This window comes from Python bivittatus, unplaced genomic scaffold, assembly GCF_059951505.1.
Source record: "Python bivittatus isolate LINGU-HERP-01145 unplaced genomic scaffold, Pbiv_v1 ctg000350_np1212, whole genome shotgun sequence".
Taxonomy (NCBI): Eukaryota; Metazoa; Chordata; class Lepidosauria; order Squamata; family Pythonidae; genus Python; species Python bivittatus.
Window position 1 is genome coordinate 30,860,972 of NW_028277074.1, and position 20,491 is coordinate 30,881,462.

A 20,491-nucleotide genomic window follows, 5' to 3' on the forward strand; every position below is an offset into this window, starting at 1 on the left:
TCCTGTTTCAACATGTAAAATCATGGCAATGATTTTTGACAACAGAGCTGCTGAAATACGAGTTACTCAATCATGGGGGCTTTGGGGTTCACAAATTTGAGAGCAAGTCTGATTTAACTCAGTTGTGTTCCTGTTTACCTAATCCAGCCTCATCCAGACTAATGTTTTTCATAAATGTTGAATCAACTCCCATACTTCCCAGTCAGCATGGCAAAAGCCATGCTACCTAAGGATTGTAGGAGCTGACGTCTACTATGTGCAAGTATCACTAATCATGGAAAGGCTGCTCTGAACAAAAAAATTGTAGTTAGTACTTTTTAGAGTACTAGTTAGTACTTTTGTGATGGAATGGAATTATGAAGGCCAGGCTCAGGGGAAAAAACATTTTCTTAGCTCGCCAGAGGAGCGTGGGAGATACAAGAGGATGAGACTGGCACCTCCCTGAGGAATTCACAATGTTGTGGCTGGCTGACTTGGGAACTGGGGTTTCAGTCTGGGAAGATTCTTGCTAGAGGTTGTAGCTAATAAACATAGCTGAACTGAAACTGCATTGTCTCTTGGAGTTCCTTGGGCTAGGCCTGACATCAATCTTCCCAAGGGTTAGTTACAACCTGTAGCAAGAATCTTCCCAGACTGAAACCCCAGTTCCCAAGTCAGCCAGCCACAACATTGTGAATTCCTCAGGGAGGTGCCAGTCTCATCCTCTTGTATCTCCCACGCTCCTCCGGCGAGCTAAGAAAATGTTTTTTCCCTGAGCCTGGCCTTCATAATTCCATTCCATCACAACTTTTTAAGAGTAGAACTAATGAAAAGTAGTAGTTAGTACTTTTCATTAGTTGAGGAACAATTTATTGTCTATTCAATAAATTTGTTCCTCAACTAATGAAAAGTACTAACTACTACTAATTACTAAAAAAGTTACCAGCTGAAAAATATTGGCTTACATCATGGTATACAAATTGTAAGTATTTAACATTATTCATTATTATTCTTTAATACTGAGTAAAATAAGTAGTATACTCTATGGGCAAATTAATACTCCAAAATGCACAAGACTTAAACTTCCTCTTTTTCTTTTTTGGGTGGCCCTTAACTTTTGTTTTAATTAACTTATTTGGACTGTTTTTATTCTCAATTATTATACCAATAAGACTTTTGATCTCTGAGTTTCCATACTGTTATTTATGGTTTTGGTAATTTCTAACAGGAAAAATACAAATGTATACTGTAAATTATTTTCTAAGCTTTCTCATTTTTCTCTCTTCCACTCATTAATTGTAAAAGGTAATTTTGAAAATATTTATATTCACCACACCCTGAAAAGTTCAGGCAACATATGACAAATGGAAAATTCCTAGCACAAAATCTACCCCTAATGCTATAAGGTTTTAATGTATCCTACAATAAACTAAAAAGCAGCCTATACCTGAAAATACATTTGACCCCACTAATCTTAGTTACTGCTGCTTACCTCTCTTAATCTTCCCTTATATTTATAGCCTCCCCCTATTAATGCTGTGTACTGTAAAATCACATTTTCAAGTAGGATCTCTTCCATTTCTGAAAAAGAGTATGCATTTATTGATGCTCGTGGTGTATATGAAGTTTACTACCCATAATTTCCTCTGATGAAGAAAGAGATGTAAATAGGTAAAACTTTATTTCTAATGCGCGCCACTCATCAGACAGCCATAGGAAGAGCCACATCCAAAACAAAGAAGATTGTGGTTATTGATTAAAAGAACTTTCATATGCAAAGAGCTACTGAATTAGGGCATAATGATCTCTTTGATTATGCTTCATCGCAATTCTCACCATCCTTCTGATAAAATATAGGACAAGCAAATTAACCTGCTAAAACAATCAGCTATAGCCACAGAAAAATTAAAGTTCCAGGGGAGTATTTTCCTTCTTGCTTTGAAAGTCCAGTGATTTTATAAAGAATATGTATATGCATGAATGTGCTTCTATAATATAGAAAAACAGTCAGATCATACCACCACTGAAGATAAACAGGATGACAATCATAGCTGTCATTATTTTGCAATACTGGGGAGCAATATTTCCTCTTTATTTCTATAGGCTTCTGTAAGAGGGAGAGCTATAAAGTTAGGGCAAGGTGAATGATTATTTTTTTCTGTCCTTCCTGCCAATAAGGATGAATCAGGGAAAATGCCATTTGTTAAGAAATTATAAAAGATAGGCTAAAGTCAATTCTGCACACTCAAAGCTGTTTGGGTCTTTCTTGCTTTCTTTCTGTTATCATGTGTCTGTCTTGATGTTATAATTAGGCAGAGACATATAGCCACAATAGGTCTATTGGGTATAAAGAGAAATAGTGGAAATCTGATACTGTGGGGTGATGGTATAGAGAATCAGGCAGAGGGCCTTGAAGTAAATAGGCAAGAACCATTATGTAAGCTAAGAGGACTGAAATATTCCTTAAGTCATGAAATAGTATTCAGAAGAGAGGCAGAGTCTCTTCTGAATACTATTTGGGATAGCATGAGAATGTAAGATACAAAAGGGAGGAAAGGGGAAGCACAATCAGGCTTGAAAGATTCTGTTATTATAGCCTATCTCAATAAGGCACAGTTCTAGTCTTCCTGGAGAGTTTATTTCCTGAAGGGCTGATGGGTGAAGAGGATCTACTTTGTTCTCCAAAGTCCTGAGGTTTTGGTGGCAATACTCTAATTAAATTTGATAATGTGAATGGGAAAAACATGCCCATTCAGAACTTGATTCTAGATAAGGAAGCTGGCTTGGAATGTATTGTCTAATTAGTCAAAAAGGATGGGTAAGATGGATCTCTCCATCAGGATTTTCTGTAAAGTATCAGCTAAGGTAATGGTGGGGGAAAAGGCTTGATGTGATCTACCACTGTTCCATTAATTTGATGAACACACTATTCAGCAATTTTGAGTTTTATTTCCTTGAGGTTGGATGGACAGCACAGAATGGGTGTTCTGCTGGTGTATTAACACTTTGTTGCCCAAGAGCTTGCTTTGATTATAGTACCACAGCATCCCAATCCAGTAGTTCTGAATAACATCCATGGGGAAGATATTTGATATGACAGGGCAGAATTTCCTGATTCTCATGGCAAATATGTGACTGTTCAAAGTGATAATGCAGGACATACTCTAACTTTTGTTCTTGACACGTTTGGGTACAGAGGAACAGTACATGGTCTCTAATCATACACAGTATTATTTGCTGTGATTTAGGCTCACAGGAATTTCTAATCTTCAGGAGTTGAAAACCTTTGAGGTTTTCCTATTTCCTATCATTTAAAGTGGTGATCTCTCAAAGTACTGGTTAATCTTCAGGACGAGGAAATAACCAAAGCAGCTGAAATAATTGTTCTTGACTATTCTCTCCTGACTATCCTTATTAGTCACCTGAAATTAAAATTGCTATATTTACTTTACATCTATCACAAATCCTTATGATGTATCATTAGCACCTTCATATCCATCTGAGCAGATATACTTCAATTTCTATAATTAAATAATTAAGGTGATCAGGGGAGGTTTGGACAAACCAATAACACTGAATGCTAAATGCACCGTTTGAAAGAGATATTAAACTATCCACACTTGAAGTGGTGTTGTGAAACCTCAGTTATAGAAGCCTTTTCTAGCTCTCTCCATATCAAATAATTTCCAATTGGTCTGCAGCCTTTATCTCAGTTCCAGAGGTTTTTGGATGGAATAGATTATCTAGGGTCATTATAAACTGATTTCAAGCCTAGATTTAGGATTGAGACAGTTGCAGTTATACTGATAGATTAACTACACCAAGAACTAGACAGGGAGAACATTCTCTATTGGTTCTGCTGGACCTTTCAACAGAATTCTGTTTCACCAAATATGATATTTTCTAGCAGGGATGGGCTTTAGTAGCTCCAATGCTTCCTTGAAGGTTGATTGCAGATGATGCTGGGGGCCATGTATTGCATACTGTGACAACTAGAGCATGGGTTTAATATTGTAATCATGATATTTAACACCTACATAAAACAACCTGGAAACACAGTTGAGGTATTAGGTTTAAAAAGGAAGAGGCAAAATGAAAGCTGATACGGGAAAATAATTTTGTAAAGAAGTCTCAACTTACTTTAAAACATAAATTATCTTCAGTGGCAAAGGATAAACTTAGTCTAATACTGCAAGAATTACATAATAAATAAATATATCCATGCATGCATGCTTATAAATATGCATATTCACAGAACTTTATCTTAAATATGTTGTACCAGAACTTTATTCAAAAAAGAGAGTTGGAAAATATTAGGGGAATAGTAAGGACAGGGAAGAATTTCTAGCAGTGAGGCCAAGGAAAAAAAGGGAATTGGAGTTTTCTAATAAGAAAGAAGCTAAAATGCACATGGGTAAGGAGTAGTCAAGGCAAGTACAGAATGGAGCAGAAGCACAGCTATTAGATTAATTATATGCAAATATGTTATAATGTAACTAATTTTTGTTGTGCAACTCATGTTTATTTGGTTGCCCTCTTTTTACTTAGCACTTACCAACTTTGTACTAGCTTAACAGAAGGTCTATTCAACAAGTTGTCAGGCAACAAATTTACTTCTCTCATAGTATTAGCAAGTCGCACAGGAAGCTCTTTTCTCAGAAACATGTATGATGTTTTCTCGCATGCATTATCACGCCCTGTGGAAAGAAAAGAGTTTTATGTTTTTCTGTTCTTGAAACATTCTTAGAAAATACAAATAAGATATTAAAACATGCTTTATTTATCAAGACTGCACTTTATGACTAAGTTTTTTTCTTGGTTACTAAATACGATTTTAATCTGATTATTAAAATTCCATATCCAGCTTGTAATATGTATTAACACCAATTAATTGCATTAATCAAAGATGTTAGCTTCAAACTTATGTCCTTTGCCTTAATGCGCCCTTCATTTTTAACTGAATAACTCCAAATATAAAATATCTAGCTGTATCTTGGGTGTCACTTGGGAACAAACAACTTTATCTTTGCAATTTAAAATGTAAATAATAACTGGGGTCCCCTACAATTTTAAAGCCCACTGACCATGGCATGCTGCTATTCTTAAGAGAGTTCTTGTCAGGTTCAGCCCAAAGAACTCCCCGAGACAGCGCAAATACAGTTCTGTTGTGTTTATTAGCTTCCACCTCAAGACAGAATCTCTCCAGACTGAATCTAACTTCCCAAGCCAGCAAGCCACAACACCGTGAATTCCTTAGGGTGGTGCAAGTCTCATCTTCTTAAACTTTCCACGCTCCTGTTGAGGGCTAAGGGAATGCTTATCTCTTCGAGCGCGGCCTTCATCCAACCATTCCTTCACAGTTCTGTACCTTAACATCATCCCTGGCTATGGCTGCTTTATTGTAGCTTCTTTTGTTATACAGACTATGCCATTTTGTAAAGAATGAAGATCTGGGAAATATCATGAAATTCAAGGATTAAAACCTGATACGTACTACATAAATATACCTTGCAAGTCCATCCAGAATCATTAACTACAACAAAATCATCAACTACAAGAATTTCTTACTATATTTCAGATACTATATCTATTATCAATGCAATTATTAAGGCAACTGAGTGCAGTAGCATGGCCCCAATGCTCTGAACGTCTAGTACTGTATATCAAAGTTTTTAATAGACTAATTCCTATTTAATGTACTAGTGGGACCTGAAGTTCTCAAAACCTGGATAAATTAGGAGTCTTTAATTTGCTTCTATTTGCTTCTGATGAAGACTGGATGGTGTGAATGCATTCAGCATCATATATTAATTATATATTTTCAACTGTGCTAATTCAGATGCAGCACATAACTATAATGATTAATAAAATAAATCTGACTGATTCAAATTACTTATTTTGAAAATGAATATTAAAGGGTTTTAATGGTATTATACATGTCTAATAGATGCCATTTGGTTTTGTCTCTATGTGGATGATTTTGTGTGTGGATGTTTTTAGGAATGGACAGATAAGTCTTGCTCAATTTCTCTACAGTGATAGTTAGACAGTACATACATTACATACACCAACAGACTGTATGCACTTTTTCATGTTTGCTGGAGAATAGACCAATGGTTCTGGGTTGGAAAAGTGAGTGTGATAAAAGAAAAACTATTCTCTGAAGAAAAGTCCGGTCTTAAAATGCTGGGGACACTTGAGAAAATTAGATAAAACATTTCCATTTAAATTAATGAAAATTAAGGGTTGCACTATGTGCCTCATCCTCATGAAATTTAATAGGCCTTTAGCTTTAACTTTGTTATGACTTTAAAACATAATTTTATGCACTCAGCTAAGAAGTAAGCTTAATAGGGTCTGTTCTCAATCAAGTGGGTGCTGGATTGCAACTCTATCTTCAAATTACCAAAAATCCGTTAACATTTATTCACCGTTCCTATAAGGGAATTTGACCATTCTATGCAGTATAGCACCCAACAGTCAGACATTTAGATTTCAGATTAGAGACTATACACATTTTCATTCCTCTCACCCCCTCCTTAACAGCAGACACCTCCATAGTAATATTCAAAAAGGCCAGGTGAACTCAGACCTGTGTTTTACCTTAATGAGCTGTCAGTATTCCACTTTATGGAAAAGAAAGATTGCAAATGCATTAGTCATAGTCACAAAAGACAACTGCCTGAAAAATGAACAAGTGCTGCAAGGTACTGATTAAGTTATGTTCTTGCAGCCCAGGAAATAATGTTAAAAGCATTGCTATGCATATAATAACTAAGATTTGCAATTTGAAAAATCCTTAAGTGTAGTGCAACTGGCACAATCAAGGTCACACTTTTTACAGCAGTCCCATTATAATCAGTCCAACAGCACATCATTCAGCATCTGTTCACAGATAAATGTACATTGGCAGGATAGAACCCAATCAGTTATTTCTTATGTATACATTTTCTCGTGCTCCTTTAAGGTATGGCTAATAATAGCTTGTTATAATTTAGCAATGTTTTGTTTCAGATATGAACCTACAAGTATTAATATATTTTTTCATGCTTATCCGCAATTGAGGATTTTTTTCCCTTTTAACTAGAAAATCTTTCAGTTAAGATTAAAACGTAATATATAAAATGCAAATCAGGTTCTGCTGTGAAATTAATAATATTAAGATTGGGAAAACCTGCAGAGCATGGATTCTAGAATTCTTTCCAATCCCTTACCAGCAATGGCCCTACTTCTTCTGCATAATGAAGTCACATGTTGTGTTTATGTGTGCATGTGCATTTCCTCCCCAAAGATTAATCAGGGTGGGTGCATATGTGTTGCTTCTGTGAGCGGTAGTGGAGGCAGGATTTCATCAGGGTGGGTACTTATGTATTGCTTGTGTGCATGTATGTTTCTACTCTCCCCTCAGGTTGTGTCTTTCTGTTTGGGGGTATACATGTGCAATGGAAGCACAGAGCTGGCTGTGTATGCTCTGCTCTAGGTCAAATGACCAGGAGGGAGGAAGGAGGGAGACTGAGAATGAAAGAGTCAGCAGCATACCAAATCACTGCCCAACTGCCTCTCCCACAGGGATGTACTCTCTTGAATTTTTTTCTCCACAGCCCTTATTGGATCTGGATCATTTTTGAACTTAAACTTTCTTTCACCAGTTTCTCTTACCATACCAAATTTGGCCCCATTCGCTTCTGCTTTGGGAAAGTTATCCTGCTGACAGAGTCCTGAGCCCTTTTACATAATTTCTTTCTAACATTCAGTTGGGTTGGAAAGAATAAAAAAGATTTAAAGCCATCAGATCTGTCTGAAATTAATAGGTCTGCTGAAAAGAGTAAGGATCTCAACCAGCTATTCTTCCAGTTAGGCATGTCAGTCCTGACGTCACAAGAAATCAAACTTTATAATTAAAATTCTCTGAATTATTACCTCTTCCATAAAACCTCAAGCTTTTCATATTACAGGAAGCGTTGTGCTTTAGCCAGAATACAGTGTTAAGAACCCCTTATACATAAATTGATTATATATACATACACACACACCTATTTTGGTAACTATCACTTTCTACGCCAGCCAGGAAAAAAGTTTATGAAATTTATGTAATCACATTTAGGAGTCAACTAAGTGCAATTAAGCATAATTCCAGCATCAGTGTTACTAATGTTAACCATGATTGCCTTAAAACAAGGATTTGAAAATAGGGTTTAAAAACTGGTTGGTACATCCCACTTAAAAATGACCCCTAGTCAATGCCAAATACAAATATAACAGTCTAGTATGATAATGAACAACAGTGTAGAGGACTGTCATGTATGATGACCTGTACATGGCATAAGCATGAGAAAAGGCACAGAAAGGATCAGGCAAACCAGAGCCACCTGATAACACTGGAGAGAAAAGGGACAGATAATGGAAACCAAACTGTTGTCTTTTCTTTGTTATGAAGGGAGGCAGTAAATGGGCATGGCATATGACACTGCTTATGGTACACAGTGTTAGTATTTGCAATTGGAGCAGGTTACAGTCCCATTAGTAGAAAAGAATGTAGAGGTGCTAGGATAGCCACAGGAAGGTCATCCCGCAGGATTATCAAATATTACATTTCTGTTACAAAGGTCACAATTTGATTTACACTGCTTTCTTTATCATTCCTATGTAACATTTCTTGGTGTATATAACCATAACCCTAGCTAGTTTGTGGCTCTTTTTCATTCTTAGCCAGAAGTCCAGTGATCACTGCAATTGTGTGTGCCAATAAAAGATACTTTGTTGCATCTATCTCCAAATGCTTTGGTTCCTTATTCAAGTGGGCATTTTTCCCACAACAATAGACAAATATAAGGGAAATTTGCTCTTCAAAGGAAGAATGTACTTCAGGAATAAGGAAGTTCTGGGGTGACTAGATCTCTCATCTTCCTTTGATACCATAACCATAGTATCCTTCTGGGCTGTCTGTAGGGATTGGGGACACTGTTCAGTGGTTCCATTCCTTCAGTGGGTAATTCAAGGTAGAGGCTATGGCTAAGACAGCATTTGCCCAGCACTGCAACAGAAGTGGCCCTACCTGGAGTGGGAGAACCAGTTATTTATTTATTTATCTCCCCCAACCAGTGACTCTGGGCAGCTCACAATTAAAATAAAAAACCCATAAACAATTAAAAATACCCCATAAATAATTAAAATTAATCAATCCATTAAAAATCAACTGTAAAAACAAACCCTATACATAAATACTAAAAACATTGAAGATGACCAATTAGCTTAAGATTAACTACAAGCTTAAGAACTTAAAAATTTCTGAAATAAACAGCAAGAAGATAAATAAGACTTTGATTTTAGAAAGTTATAAATGGATTAAGGGCCCAGATAAATTTGAAATAAGATTTTGGAATTAATTATAAAGCATCCTTCCCATGGGAAAATGGACTTGTTTTGAATTTTCTCTAAGACATAATAGAGATGAGCAGTTTTAAAATTGGACACTAGAGGGAAATAAAGATTTTAACTAAAGGAGAAGAATACAAAAACCTGATTAACAGCTACAGAATGAAGCAACATATTATAACATTGGAAATACTGAAGGAAACTTTTGAAAAATGCAATCAGAAGTTAATATCAACAATGTGAATAGAGATGCTTGCTTCTGTAGATAGACTATGTCCAAAAGATGTTATGAAAGAAATGGCAGAACAAGTTTTATCTGACAAGACAGAGTTGACACTGCAAGTGGATCTACAAATGATAGGCTAGAAGAATGACATGGAAAAAGATGACTTATTGGATACACAAAAGAAATTGGTTGATGATTTAAAAAATCAAAAGGGAATTACAAATAATAACCAAGAGAGTTTATTATGGATAATTCTTTTACATTGAGTTTATAAAAGAGGTTTGTTAAGGCTTGGATGAATCTTGTGAGAAGGGGCAAAAAAGAAATAAAAACAAATCAAATTCTACGACATTACTCGAATAGACTAAAGATTAAGATTGTTAGAAGTAAAAGGAAGGAATATAAAGTGGATTTTTGATCAAGGTTAAAATAAGTATGTCGTTATTTCTGGCAACCCTTAATGGACTTTTGCTGACACCAGGATTGAAATGATGGTGCTTTATGGATTTGTTTACAGATAAGAGATGGAATATGGGATGAAGAGATCATTGGTTATAAATTAAGAGGAGGTGAAAAGTTACTAAAATTGCTTATACAGTGGTACCTCGGTTCACGAACTTAATTTGTTCTGCGACTCTGGTCGCGACCCAAATTGGTCGCGACCTGAATCAAATTTTCCCATAAGGTTCAATGTAAATACGGTTAATCCATTCTGACCTCTACGAATTTGGTCGCCAACCAATATTGGTCGCGACCCGAATCAAATTTTCCCATAAGGTTCAATGTAATTATGGTTAATCTATTCTGAACCATATGTATTTTTTTTTTTAAAACCACAAAAATATGACACAAAGTACAGTACAAAGAGAGAGAACGCTAACCTTGCTCGACGCGACTTCTGGCTTGGAGGACAGGAAGGCGGGTGGGGAGGCGGTTATTGCTTGGAGGGAGAGTCCCCCTCCCTACAGGAAGCCATAACCATGTGTCATGTCACGTCACGGCAGGGAAAATGGCCGCGGATCCTGTTCGTCACCCGATCCGGCGTTCGCAAACGGAAGCAAAATTTTGCAAACGGTGCTGTTCGTGACCCGAATTGGTCGTGAACAGAAACATTCGTGACCCGAGGTACCACTGTACTTGTGATGAAGGTTGGAAGTCATTTCTTTACATATTTCTTTGTCTTCACTATATTCTTACTTTTCTTCTTTCTATTCTCTATTTTTTTCCTTTTCCTTTTCCTTTGCCCTTTTTACTCTTTCTACTCTTCTTTCTTTTAGTTTGTGTTAGTTTTTACTTTTGCAATGATAATCTCCAATAAAATTATTTAAAAAAAAGAAACCTAATTGTACAGTCTAGCCCAAAGTTAGCCATACCGAAGGTTTGGACAGGATCACGAACCAAATATTTAGCTTAGTACCTTTCAATTATCAGTCTTAGTAGGCTATTAAATCTGGTACAAAAGTTATTAAAGGGTTTCCATCTTTTCACTTCCATTAGTAAGTAGAAAATTCAAGGAAAAAATCAGCAAAGACTGATAGCATCCAGCTTCTAGGATGTGGAGATATCAATTTAAATTGTCATATTTTAAAATGTTTCAATTTTTTGTTATAAATTACCTTGCCTATCAATGTGTAAAAAAGTAGTGTGTGTAAATATTGATACTCTATATTTGCTTCTCTGTGAGCTGTAATATCAAGCATTAACTAACCAGTTAATAAGGGTCCCTTCATATATTATTTTATAAGTATGTTTGTTTTTAAAATGCATGTATTCATGTGAAGGACATGTTTACAAATGTATTCATGTCACAATGTACTGATGGCACAATATATAGCTTTGTCTTAAGGTGCCAACATGCTGACCATAGTGCACCTAATCTTAACCTATAATGTTGGACTATAACTCTCATTACTCCTAGCCAAGTTGAAGTTGATGAAGGCTGCAGTCCAACATTTGGGTCCCTGCATCTGAGAAGGCTTCCTGGGAGATTAAGACCTTGACATTGTCCAAGGGTTCAGTAACTCCAAGGATCCTGGGAATAACACTCAAAGGAGCAGGGATTCCCTTGTTAGTAAGTCTTAAGGAGTGAAATTTAAAGTAATCCACAATGAGGATAAGGACAGGTGGGGCTCTACAGATGTGAGGAAAGCTTAGGAGAAGGAACTCCAAGCTAAAAATCGAGAAGGCAAAGCCAATCACTTCTGTATTATTGCCAAGAAAACTGTATGGACATGATCATAACATTTAGGTAAATTTGAATGCCAGATCTCTTTCCTTATAGAGAAAGATTTGTGTTGAAGCAGTTGCAGATTTAATGCTCTAATTACAACTAGTTATGATATACTCTGATAATTTGTTATCCAAAATTGTTGCTCAAAGATTAATAAACTTGAATCAAACCTTTGTAAATATAGTTACTTCAGGATGGATTTCACTATTCTTCATTGTAAGATCCAAAGTGCTATGAAAGGAAGTAAAACAGCCACCATTACTCTTTCAGGAATAGATATGAAAGAATTTGAGGACACATTCATAAAGGAAAAGAAAACCTTTCTTGATATAAGCTTACTGAGTTTTGCTTCCATGTGTCTTTGAAGAGTTTCAAATGAATATGTGAAACAAATAGTATGCAAACTTTATTAAAATAAATTTAACTGTGAAGAAGTAAACTGCAGTTGTACAAAAAAGTATTTATATATTACTGTACAATAGGCCACCATTTGATTGACTTCAATAAGTTATTTAATTCATTTATTGAAGTAGACCCACAGCATTCCAAAATCTGAGTATGATTCTGTAAGAATATAAAAAGTAGTTCGTAGAATTGCTGCCAGATCCAATGTAAAATTGTTTTGTAATTGGCCTTTACACTGACTGAAAATTTGTTGCAATGCAGATTTTAATAAAAATATAAAACAACTCTCCAAAAGCAAGAAGTTGCATTAGAACTTATAACTCAACTTATAGGCTCTGCATTGTAGTCCAGAAAAAAAGCCAAATTCCAGCCAGCTAGCCACAGAGTATTTCATTCAGGTCTCAAGAATGGACTGAATCAAATTGCATGAGAACCATCACATATAATGTGTTATTTGGATAAAAGATTTAAAAATTAGTAGTAATTTAGTATGAATATACATTACTGTGCAAAAGTTTTAGTCAGGTGTGAAAAAATGCTATAAAGTAAGAATGCTTTCAAAAATATATATTGTAATTGGCTGGTGTGGGTCTTCCGGGCTCTGTGGCCATGGTCTTGAAGTCTTGTTTCCTAACGTTTCGCCAGCACCTATGACCGGCATCTTCAGAGTGCAGGAGCACAGACAGGAGCAGTTCTCTCTGTGCCCAGGGTGAAGTGACCCTTCTGTGGGTATTTATAGAGATCTGGGGGGGGTTGGGTTACTGAGTGGCTGCTTGTTTTGGAGTCAGCATCTGTGTGTATTTTCCTGGGGATTAGGCAGGGTTTTTTCTTCTACTGAATTGTTAACGAGGGGCTGCTGGAGGTGATTAGCAACTTCATTGTGTGAACTGTTCACATGTCCTGGTGGTTGAGCTGAGTTCGTTGACCTTTTGCAGGCTGTATTTTTCAGGATTGGTAGCCAGGTTTTGTTGATTTTTAGACTCTCCTCTTTTTTATTGAAACTGTGCTGGTGTTTGTGAATCTCAATGGCTTCCCGGTATAGCCTGGTATAGTGGCTGTTGGTGTTGTCCAGTATCTCTGTGTTTTCAAATAGGATTTTGTGTCCAGTGTGCTTGAGAGCATGTTCAGCTACTGCAGATTTTTCTGGTTGCTGTAGTCTGCAGTGTCTTTCGTGTTCTTTTATCCTGGTATGGATGCTGCGTTTTGTGGTCCCGATGTATACTTGTCTGCAACTGCATGGTATGCGGTATACTCCTGCAGCGGTGAGGGGACCCCTTTTGTCTTTTGCTGATTTTAGCACTTCTTGCACTTTTCTGGTGGGTCTGAAGATTGTTTGGAAATTGTGTTTTTCCATCAGTTTTCCCATGCAGTCTGTGACCCCTTTGATATAGGGCAGAAATACTTTATTGGTGGGTGGCTGTTTTTCTTCTTCAGTCGCATGTTGCTTTCTTGGTTTGATGGCTCTTTTTATTTCATTCTTGGAGTAGCCATTCGCTTGTAGGACCCAATTAAGGTGGTTAAGTTCAGAGTTTAGGAATTGGGTTTCGCAGATCTGATTGGCACGGTCCATGAGGGTTTTGATAATGCCTCTTTTCTGAAGTGGGTGGTGGTTGGAGTTTTTGTGTAGGTACCGGTCTGTGTGGGTGGGTTTTCTGTAGACTTTGTGTCCTAATTTGAGGTCTGGTTTGCATATGACCAACATGTCTAGAAATGGAATTTCTTTCTGTTTTCATAATGCCATAGAAACCCTCAATTCGGACCCCGATATCATCATCCTGCCGGCTGACAAGGGCAACACCACGGAAATTATGAAAACAGATGAATACAAAGACAAAGTTAGAGAACTACTAGACCCCACCACATACAGAAAACTAAAACGGGATCCGACCAGCAAAATCATGAAACAAACCAACACCCTGACGAGGAGCTCCTCCCTTCACCCCAACGCACTTCAACGCATATGCAAGACAGAAGCCCTTACACCCAGACTATACAGACTCCCCAAAATCCACAAAGACTCGATCCCACTCAGACCCATCGTAAGCGCCATTGGCTCCCCGACATATGAATTATCCAAACATCTGGCCACCCTTCTACAGATCCACGTGGGACAGACTCCAGCCCATATCAAAGACTCAGGACATTTCATCGAGAAAATCAGCACCCTGAAACTCAACCCCACAGACAAACTGGTCAGCTTTGACGTGGTCTCCCTGTTCACTAAGGTACCAGTGAGGGACACCCTGGCACTCATCAAACAGATCTTTCCAGAAGACATCACAGCCTTATTTCAGCACTGCCTAACACCCAGTTACTTCCTATGGGACAATGAGTACTATGAACAGATGGACAGCGTCGCCATGGGAAGCCCCCTGAGCCCAGTCGTAGCAAATTTCTACATGGAACATTTTGAAAAACGGGCTTTAAAAACCACACCCGTTACCCCAACAGTCTGGTTCCGATTTGTGGATGACACCTTCGCAATTTGGAGTCAGGATGAAGAAGACCTACAGAAGTCCCTGAACCACCTAAACAGCATCCACCCCAATATACAATTCACCATGGAAAAAGAAGTGGATGGCCAAATTCCATTTCTAGACACGTTGGTCATACGCAAACCAGACCTCAAATTAGGACACAAAGTCTACAGAAAACCCACCCACACAGACCGGTACCTACACAAAAACTCCAACCACCACCCACGTCAGAAAAGAGGCATTATCAAAACCCTCATGGACCGTGCCAATCAGATCTGCGAAACCCAATTCCTAAACTCTGAACTTAACCACCTTAATTGGGTCCTACAAGCGAATGGCTATTCCAAGAATGAAATAAAAAGAGCCATCAAACCAAGAAAGCAACATGCGACTGAAGAAGAAAAACAGCCACCCACCAATAAAGTATTTCTGCCCTATATCAAAGGGGTCACAGACCGCATGGGAAAACTGATGGAAAAACACAATTTCCAAACAATCTTCAGACCCACCAGAAAAGTGCAAGAAGTGCTAAAATCAGCAAAAGACAAAAGGGATCCCCTCACCGCTGCAGGAGTATACCGCATACCATGCAGTTGCGGACAAGTATACATCGGGACCACAAAACGCAGCATCCATACCAGGATAAAAGAACACGAAAGACACTGCAGACTACAGCAACCAGAAAAATCTGCAGTAGCTGAACATGCTCTCAAGCACACTGGACACAAAATCCTATTTGAAAACACAGAGGTACTGGACAACACCAACAGCCACTATACCAGGCTATACCGGGAAGCCATTGAGATTCACAAACACCAGCACAGTTTCAATAAAAAAGAGGAGAGTCTAAAAATCAACAAAACCTGGCTACCAATCCTGAAAAATACAGCCTGCAAAAGGTCAACGAACTCAGCTCAACCACCAGGACATGTGAACAGTTCACACAATGAACTTGCTAATCACCCCCAGCAGCCCCTCGTTAACAATTCAGTAGAAGAAAAAACCCTGCCTAATCCCCAGGAAAATACACACAGATGCTGACTCCAAAACAAGCAGCCACTCAATAACCCAATCCCACCCACACACACACACACACACCCAGATCTCTATAAATACCCACAGAAGGGTCACTTCACCCTGGGCACAGAGAGAACTGCTCCTGTCTGTGCTCCTGCACTCTGAAGATGCCGGTCACAGGTGCTGGTGAAATGTTAGGAAACAAGACTTCAAGACCACGGCCATACAGCCCGGAAGACCCACACCAGCCATCGTATGCCGGCCGTGAAAGCCTTCGACAATACATATATTGTAATTGTTTATGTTTATCAATTTACAAAATGCAAAGTGAGCGAACAGAAGATAAATCTAAATCAAATCAATATTTGGTGTGACTACCCTTTGGCTTCAAACCAGCATCAATTCTTACACTTGCACACTTTATATACTTGCACAAAGTCAGGGATCTTGTAGGATTAGAGTCAGGTGTATGATTAACCAGTTATACCAAGCAGGTGCTAACCATCAATTTCATATGCAGGTTGAAACACAGTCATTAACTGAAACAAACAGCTGTGTAGGAGGCTTAAAACTGGGTGAGGAACAGCCAAACTCTGCTACTAAGGTGAGGTTGGGGAAGACAGTTTCATGTCACAGGTCATATGCCATGCCAAGACTGAGCACAGCAACAAGACACAAGGTAGTTAGACTGCATCAGCAAGGTCTCTCCCAGGCAAAAATTTCAAAGCAGACTGGGATTTAAAGATGTGTTCAAGCTCTTTTGAAGAAGCACAAAGAAACAGGCAACACTGAGGACCACAGATGCAGTGGTTGGCCAAGGAAACTTAATGCAGCAGATGAAAGACACATCATGCTTACTTCCCTTTGACATCGGAATATGTCCAGCAGTGCCATCAGCACATAACTGGCGGAAACCAGTGGGACCCAGGTACACCCATCTACTGTCCAGAGAAGTCTGGCCAGAAGTGGTCTTCATGGAAGTATTGCGGCCAAAAGGCCATACCTCTGACATGGAAACAAGGCTAACTGGGTCAACTATGCACAAAAACATAGGAACTGGGGTGCAGAAAAATGGCAGCAGGTGCTCTGGACTGGTGAGTCAAAATTTGAAATATTTGGCTATAGCAGGAAGCACTTTGTTCACTGAAGGGCTGGAGAGCAGTACAATAATGAGTGTCTGCAGGCAACAGTGAAGCATGGTGGAGGTTCCTTGCAAGTTTGGGGCTGCATTTCTGCAAATGGAGTTGGAGATTTGGTCATGCTGAGAAATACAGGCAGATACTTATCCATCATGCCATACCATCAAGGAGGTGTGTGATTGGCCCCAAATTTATTATGCAGCAGGACAATGACCCCAAACATACAGCCAATGCCATTAAGAACTATCTTCAGCATAAAAAAAGATCAAGGAGTCCTGGAGGTGATGGTTTGGCCCCCAAAGAGCCCTGATCTCAACATCATTGAGTCTGTTTGGGATTACATGAAGAGACAAAAGGATTTGAGGCAGCCTACATCCACAGGCACTGAAGCAATGAGCATGAAACTGAGCAAACTCAGGGAGGCAGTGAAGAACAGGAAGGCCTGGCGCGATATGGTTCATGGGGTCACAAAGAGTCAGACACGACTTAACGACTGAACAACAACAACACATCCACAGGAGATCTGTGGTTAGTTCTCCAAGATGTTTGGAACAACCTACCTGCTGAGTTCCTTCAAAAACCATGTGCAAGTGTACCTAGAAGAATTGATGCTGTTTTGAAGGCAAAGGGTGGTCACACCAAATATTGATTTGATTTGGGTTTTTCTTCTGTTCGCTCACTTTGCACTTTGTAAATTGATAAATGTAAACAATTACAATATATATTTTTGAAAGCATTCTTACTTTACAGCATTTTTTCACACCTGCCTAAAACTTTTGCACAGTACTGTACATGTAAGTTTTAAAAAAAATATTAAAGGTTATTAATATAGTTTGAAAGTATGTCAGTTCTATCAGAAACCAGCAGCTAAACATAAGCTGCCCAATTTATACTTTTATTTATTTGGCATAATTTTTATCCTGCCTTTTCTCTAGGAGCTTAAAGTGGTTTACAGGGGACCTCCATTTTATATTTACAGCAAAAACTTTTATCAGGCACACTGAACCAATTACTCTCTCTTATCCCCCGAACATCTAAACTCAATGTTAGGCTGGAACATTCTAATAAACCATCTGAAAATATTCAATACATCACAGGGTATCAGAAGACCAAATTTTCAAATACACCTTCAACGCTACCATACCATTCCACAAACTTGTGGAAACAGCAAAATTTAGTTTTATTTATTATTTAATACTATTAAAGTATTAAAAATTACAAGCAAAATTTAGATTTAGAGGAATGGGAAACCACCACAAATAACAGTGAAGATGTCCCAACCCTTAGTTATAAACCCTTATAAAATGGGTAGGGCTGAAATGAAAGTCATTGTTGTGTATATCAATCATTGGCACTTCATGAATACAAATATAAAAGAAAGACACCCCTGTCTTTTGACAGAGTTTCTTTTATGTCTAACACAGAGGGAACACAGGCAAGGTAGAGCAAAAAGCAATATAATTTTGGAAGACTACCCTGATCCTGCAACCCTGCCCCCTCCCACTTTATCAGCCAACAGTCACAGAGGGTGATTGTCAGAGAAGGATACAAAATTATATTTTTTTCCAAGACTGTTTTAAAAAGCCTGAGCTGAAGCCAGGTCTTGTGTTTCTGCTTTCCTTCCATCCAATTCTCCTTCCTTCCTTCCTTGGTTTATATTACCCATTTCTAAATTTATACAGGTAGTCCTTGGGTTACAACGGCAATTCTGGCAGTCCCGGTTGCCATCATTAAGAGAGGATTGTGTGGGTCATTAAGCAGGGAACATCGGAAATCATGATCATGTGGTTGTGGGGATGCTGCAATGGCCAGAACACCAAGGACTGGTCATAAGTCCCCCTCGTTCAGCATCATCACAAGTTTGAACAGTTGCAGAACAAACGGTCATAACCCAAGGATCACTTGTAATGCACTGTCAATAAGCAAGATAATAAAAAGCATAACATTACTACTCCTTTCAAAAATACAACTACAGCCCAAGTCCACCATCCATACCAAAGGCTGAAAGGAACAGAACATTCTTCATTACCTTATGAAATGTGGGTCAGATGGATACTCCCCATATCTGGAGAATGTTTCCATAAAATGGGGGCTGTTACTGAAAAGGCATACTTCCAGCCCTCCAATTCCTTTCACATTATGGGGAGGTACTCTCAGTAGTCCTTTAAGGATGAGTACACAAAACAGGCAAAAACTGGATAGGACAGATTAGCCTGTAAGTACAAAGCTGCTGTCCTGTGTGTTAGCCACCAGAAAACCGAAAGCCGGACAAATATCAGGTTTGAAAGGCTTTATTACTGTGTTGTAAACTTTCTAATAATAGCTGGGCTTTCAATGAATAGTTAGCCAGAGAATCCTTAAGTCTTAGAGAGTTCAAAGAGTCTGTAACTTGTCCTTATAACATGTATTGTACACCTGCTGAGTTGGGTCGAGTTTTATACAGTAACACCAGTATCTTCAGTTTGACCTGGAAGTCTACCAGCAACCAATACATCAAAGCATAAGTGTAATATAGCTAGATTGACTCTCTGTTAATAATCAGGCTGATATACTTTGCGCTAATTGGAACTTCTGGGTCATATTAAAGGACAGTCCTGTTAAGCATTTTGCAATAGCCTAGATATGAGCTGGTAAGTTACTATCATGAGAGCATCCTAATCCAAGAATGTTCACAACTGGCACATATGCCAGAAATGGGCAAATGTGCTCTTGGTCATAGCTGGGCTGTTTAAGCAGGAGCCATGAATTCAGGACGATCCCTAAGACATGGACCTACTCCTTTAGGAGAAGTATAACCCCCACCCAGTGCTAACCTCAGAACTGGAATCAAATCATATTGATTACCTACAAACAGAAACTGCATTTCTGGGATTTAATTTTAGCTTGTTTAGCCTCTAACAAGCCTCACAGCCTCTATTAACTGCTGTATCAAATTTATTTAAACATTTACACAAAACTGTATTGTTCACCTGCCAGATAACTATGAATTTATATTCTCTAACAAATGAGAGAGCTGGGAATTTTGCTAAGTCCCTCATTTGGCAACCAAGAACATTTGTTACTAGTTGTGACCCTAAAACCAATAGTATGACATCAGAAGGTTAAGCCTCTCAGTTATTTGTTACAAAATGACAGGCTTGGCCTTTTAATGTCATACTATTGATTTTATAGTCAGCCAGTTTGGATACTTAGGTGATAGGCAAGGGCAATATTAAACAGACATACAGAGTTTGTTCATTTATCTACCACTCAGCAGGAGTTGTGGCACTTTGGATTCCAAGGCAAAAAGGTAGTTTGGAACATGCAAGGGTGCTTATGTAGCAACTACCTGCAACTCCTTAAAACAGCAGCTTTTTTTCCAAGGATCACGACACTGTCCTCTGCACTGTCAGGATATCCCAGGGAAACTCATGTCTGGCTTAAGAAGTTGCAGACAAGTACCACACACATTTTTTGACTTTGAATCTGAAATCCTGCACAGCCCTACCACTAAGAGCTATTCCCTTAAGAAGTAATGAGAATTAGGCTTCAGTTCTGGTGGTAACATGATATTTGTACACATAAAGTATAGTGAGTAGTTGCAGGAATTCACTAATCATCCATGCCATTTGTTACTTTCAGCTACTTCTGTTCCCCAGATTAT

General features: G+C 38.3%; 1 protein-coding gene across 2 annotated transcripts in view; it reads right to left on the reverse strand.

Annotated features, from left to right (window-relative positions):
• The window catches only part of PDK3 (pyruvate dehydrogenase kinase 3), a 61,728-nt gene that overhangs the window by 34,354 nt on the left and 6,883 nt on the right, over positions 1 to 20,491 (reverse strand). For both annotated transcript variants that reach the window (XM_088144814.1, XM_088144813.1), the window contains one exon: positions 4,535 to 4,676. In XM_088144814.1, the coding sequence (XP_088000940.1) occupies positions 4,535 to 4,676 (142 nt within the window). The remainder of the gene's footprint in view (positions 1 to 4,534; positions 4,677 to 20,491) is intronic.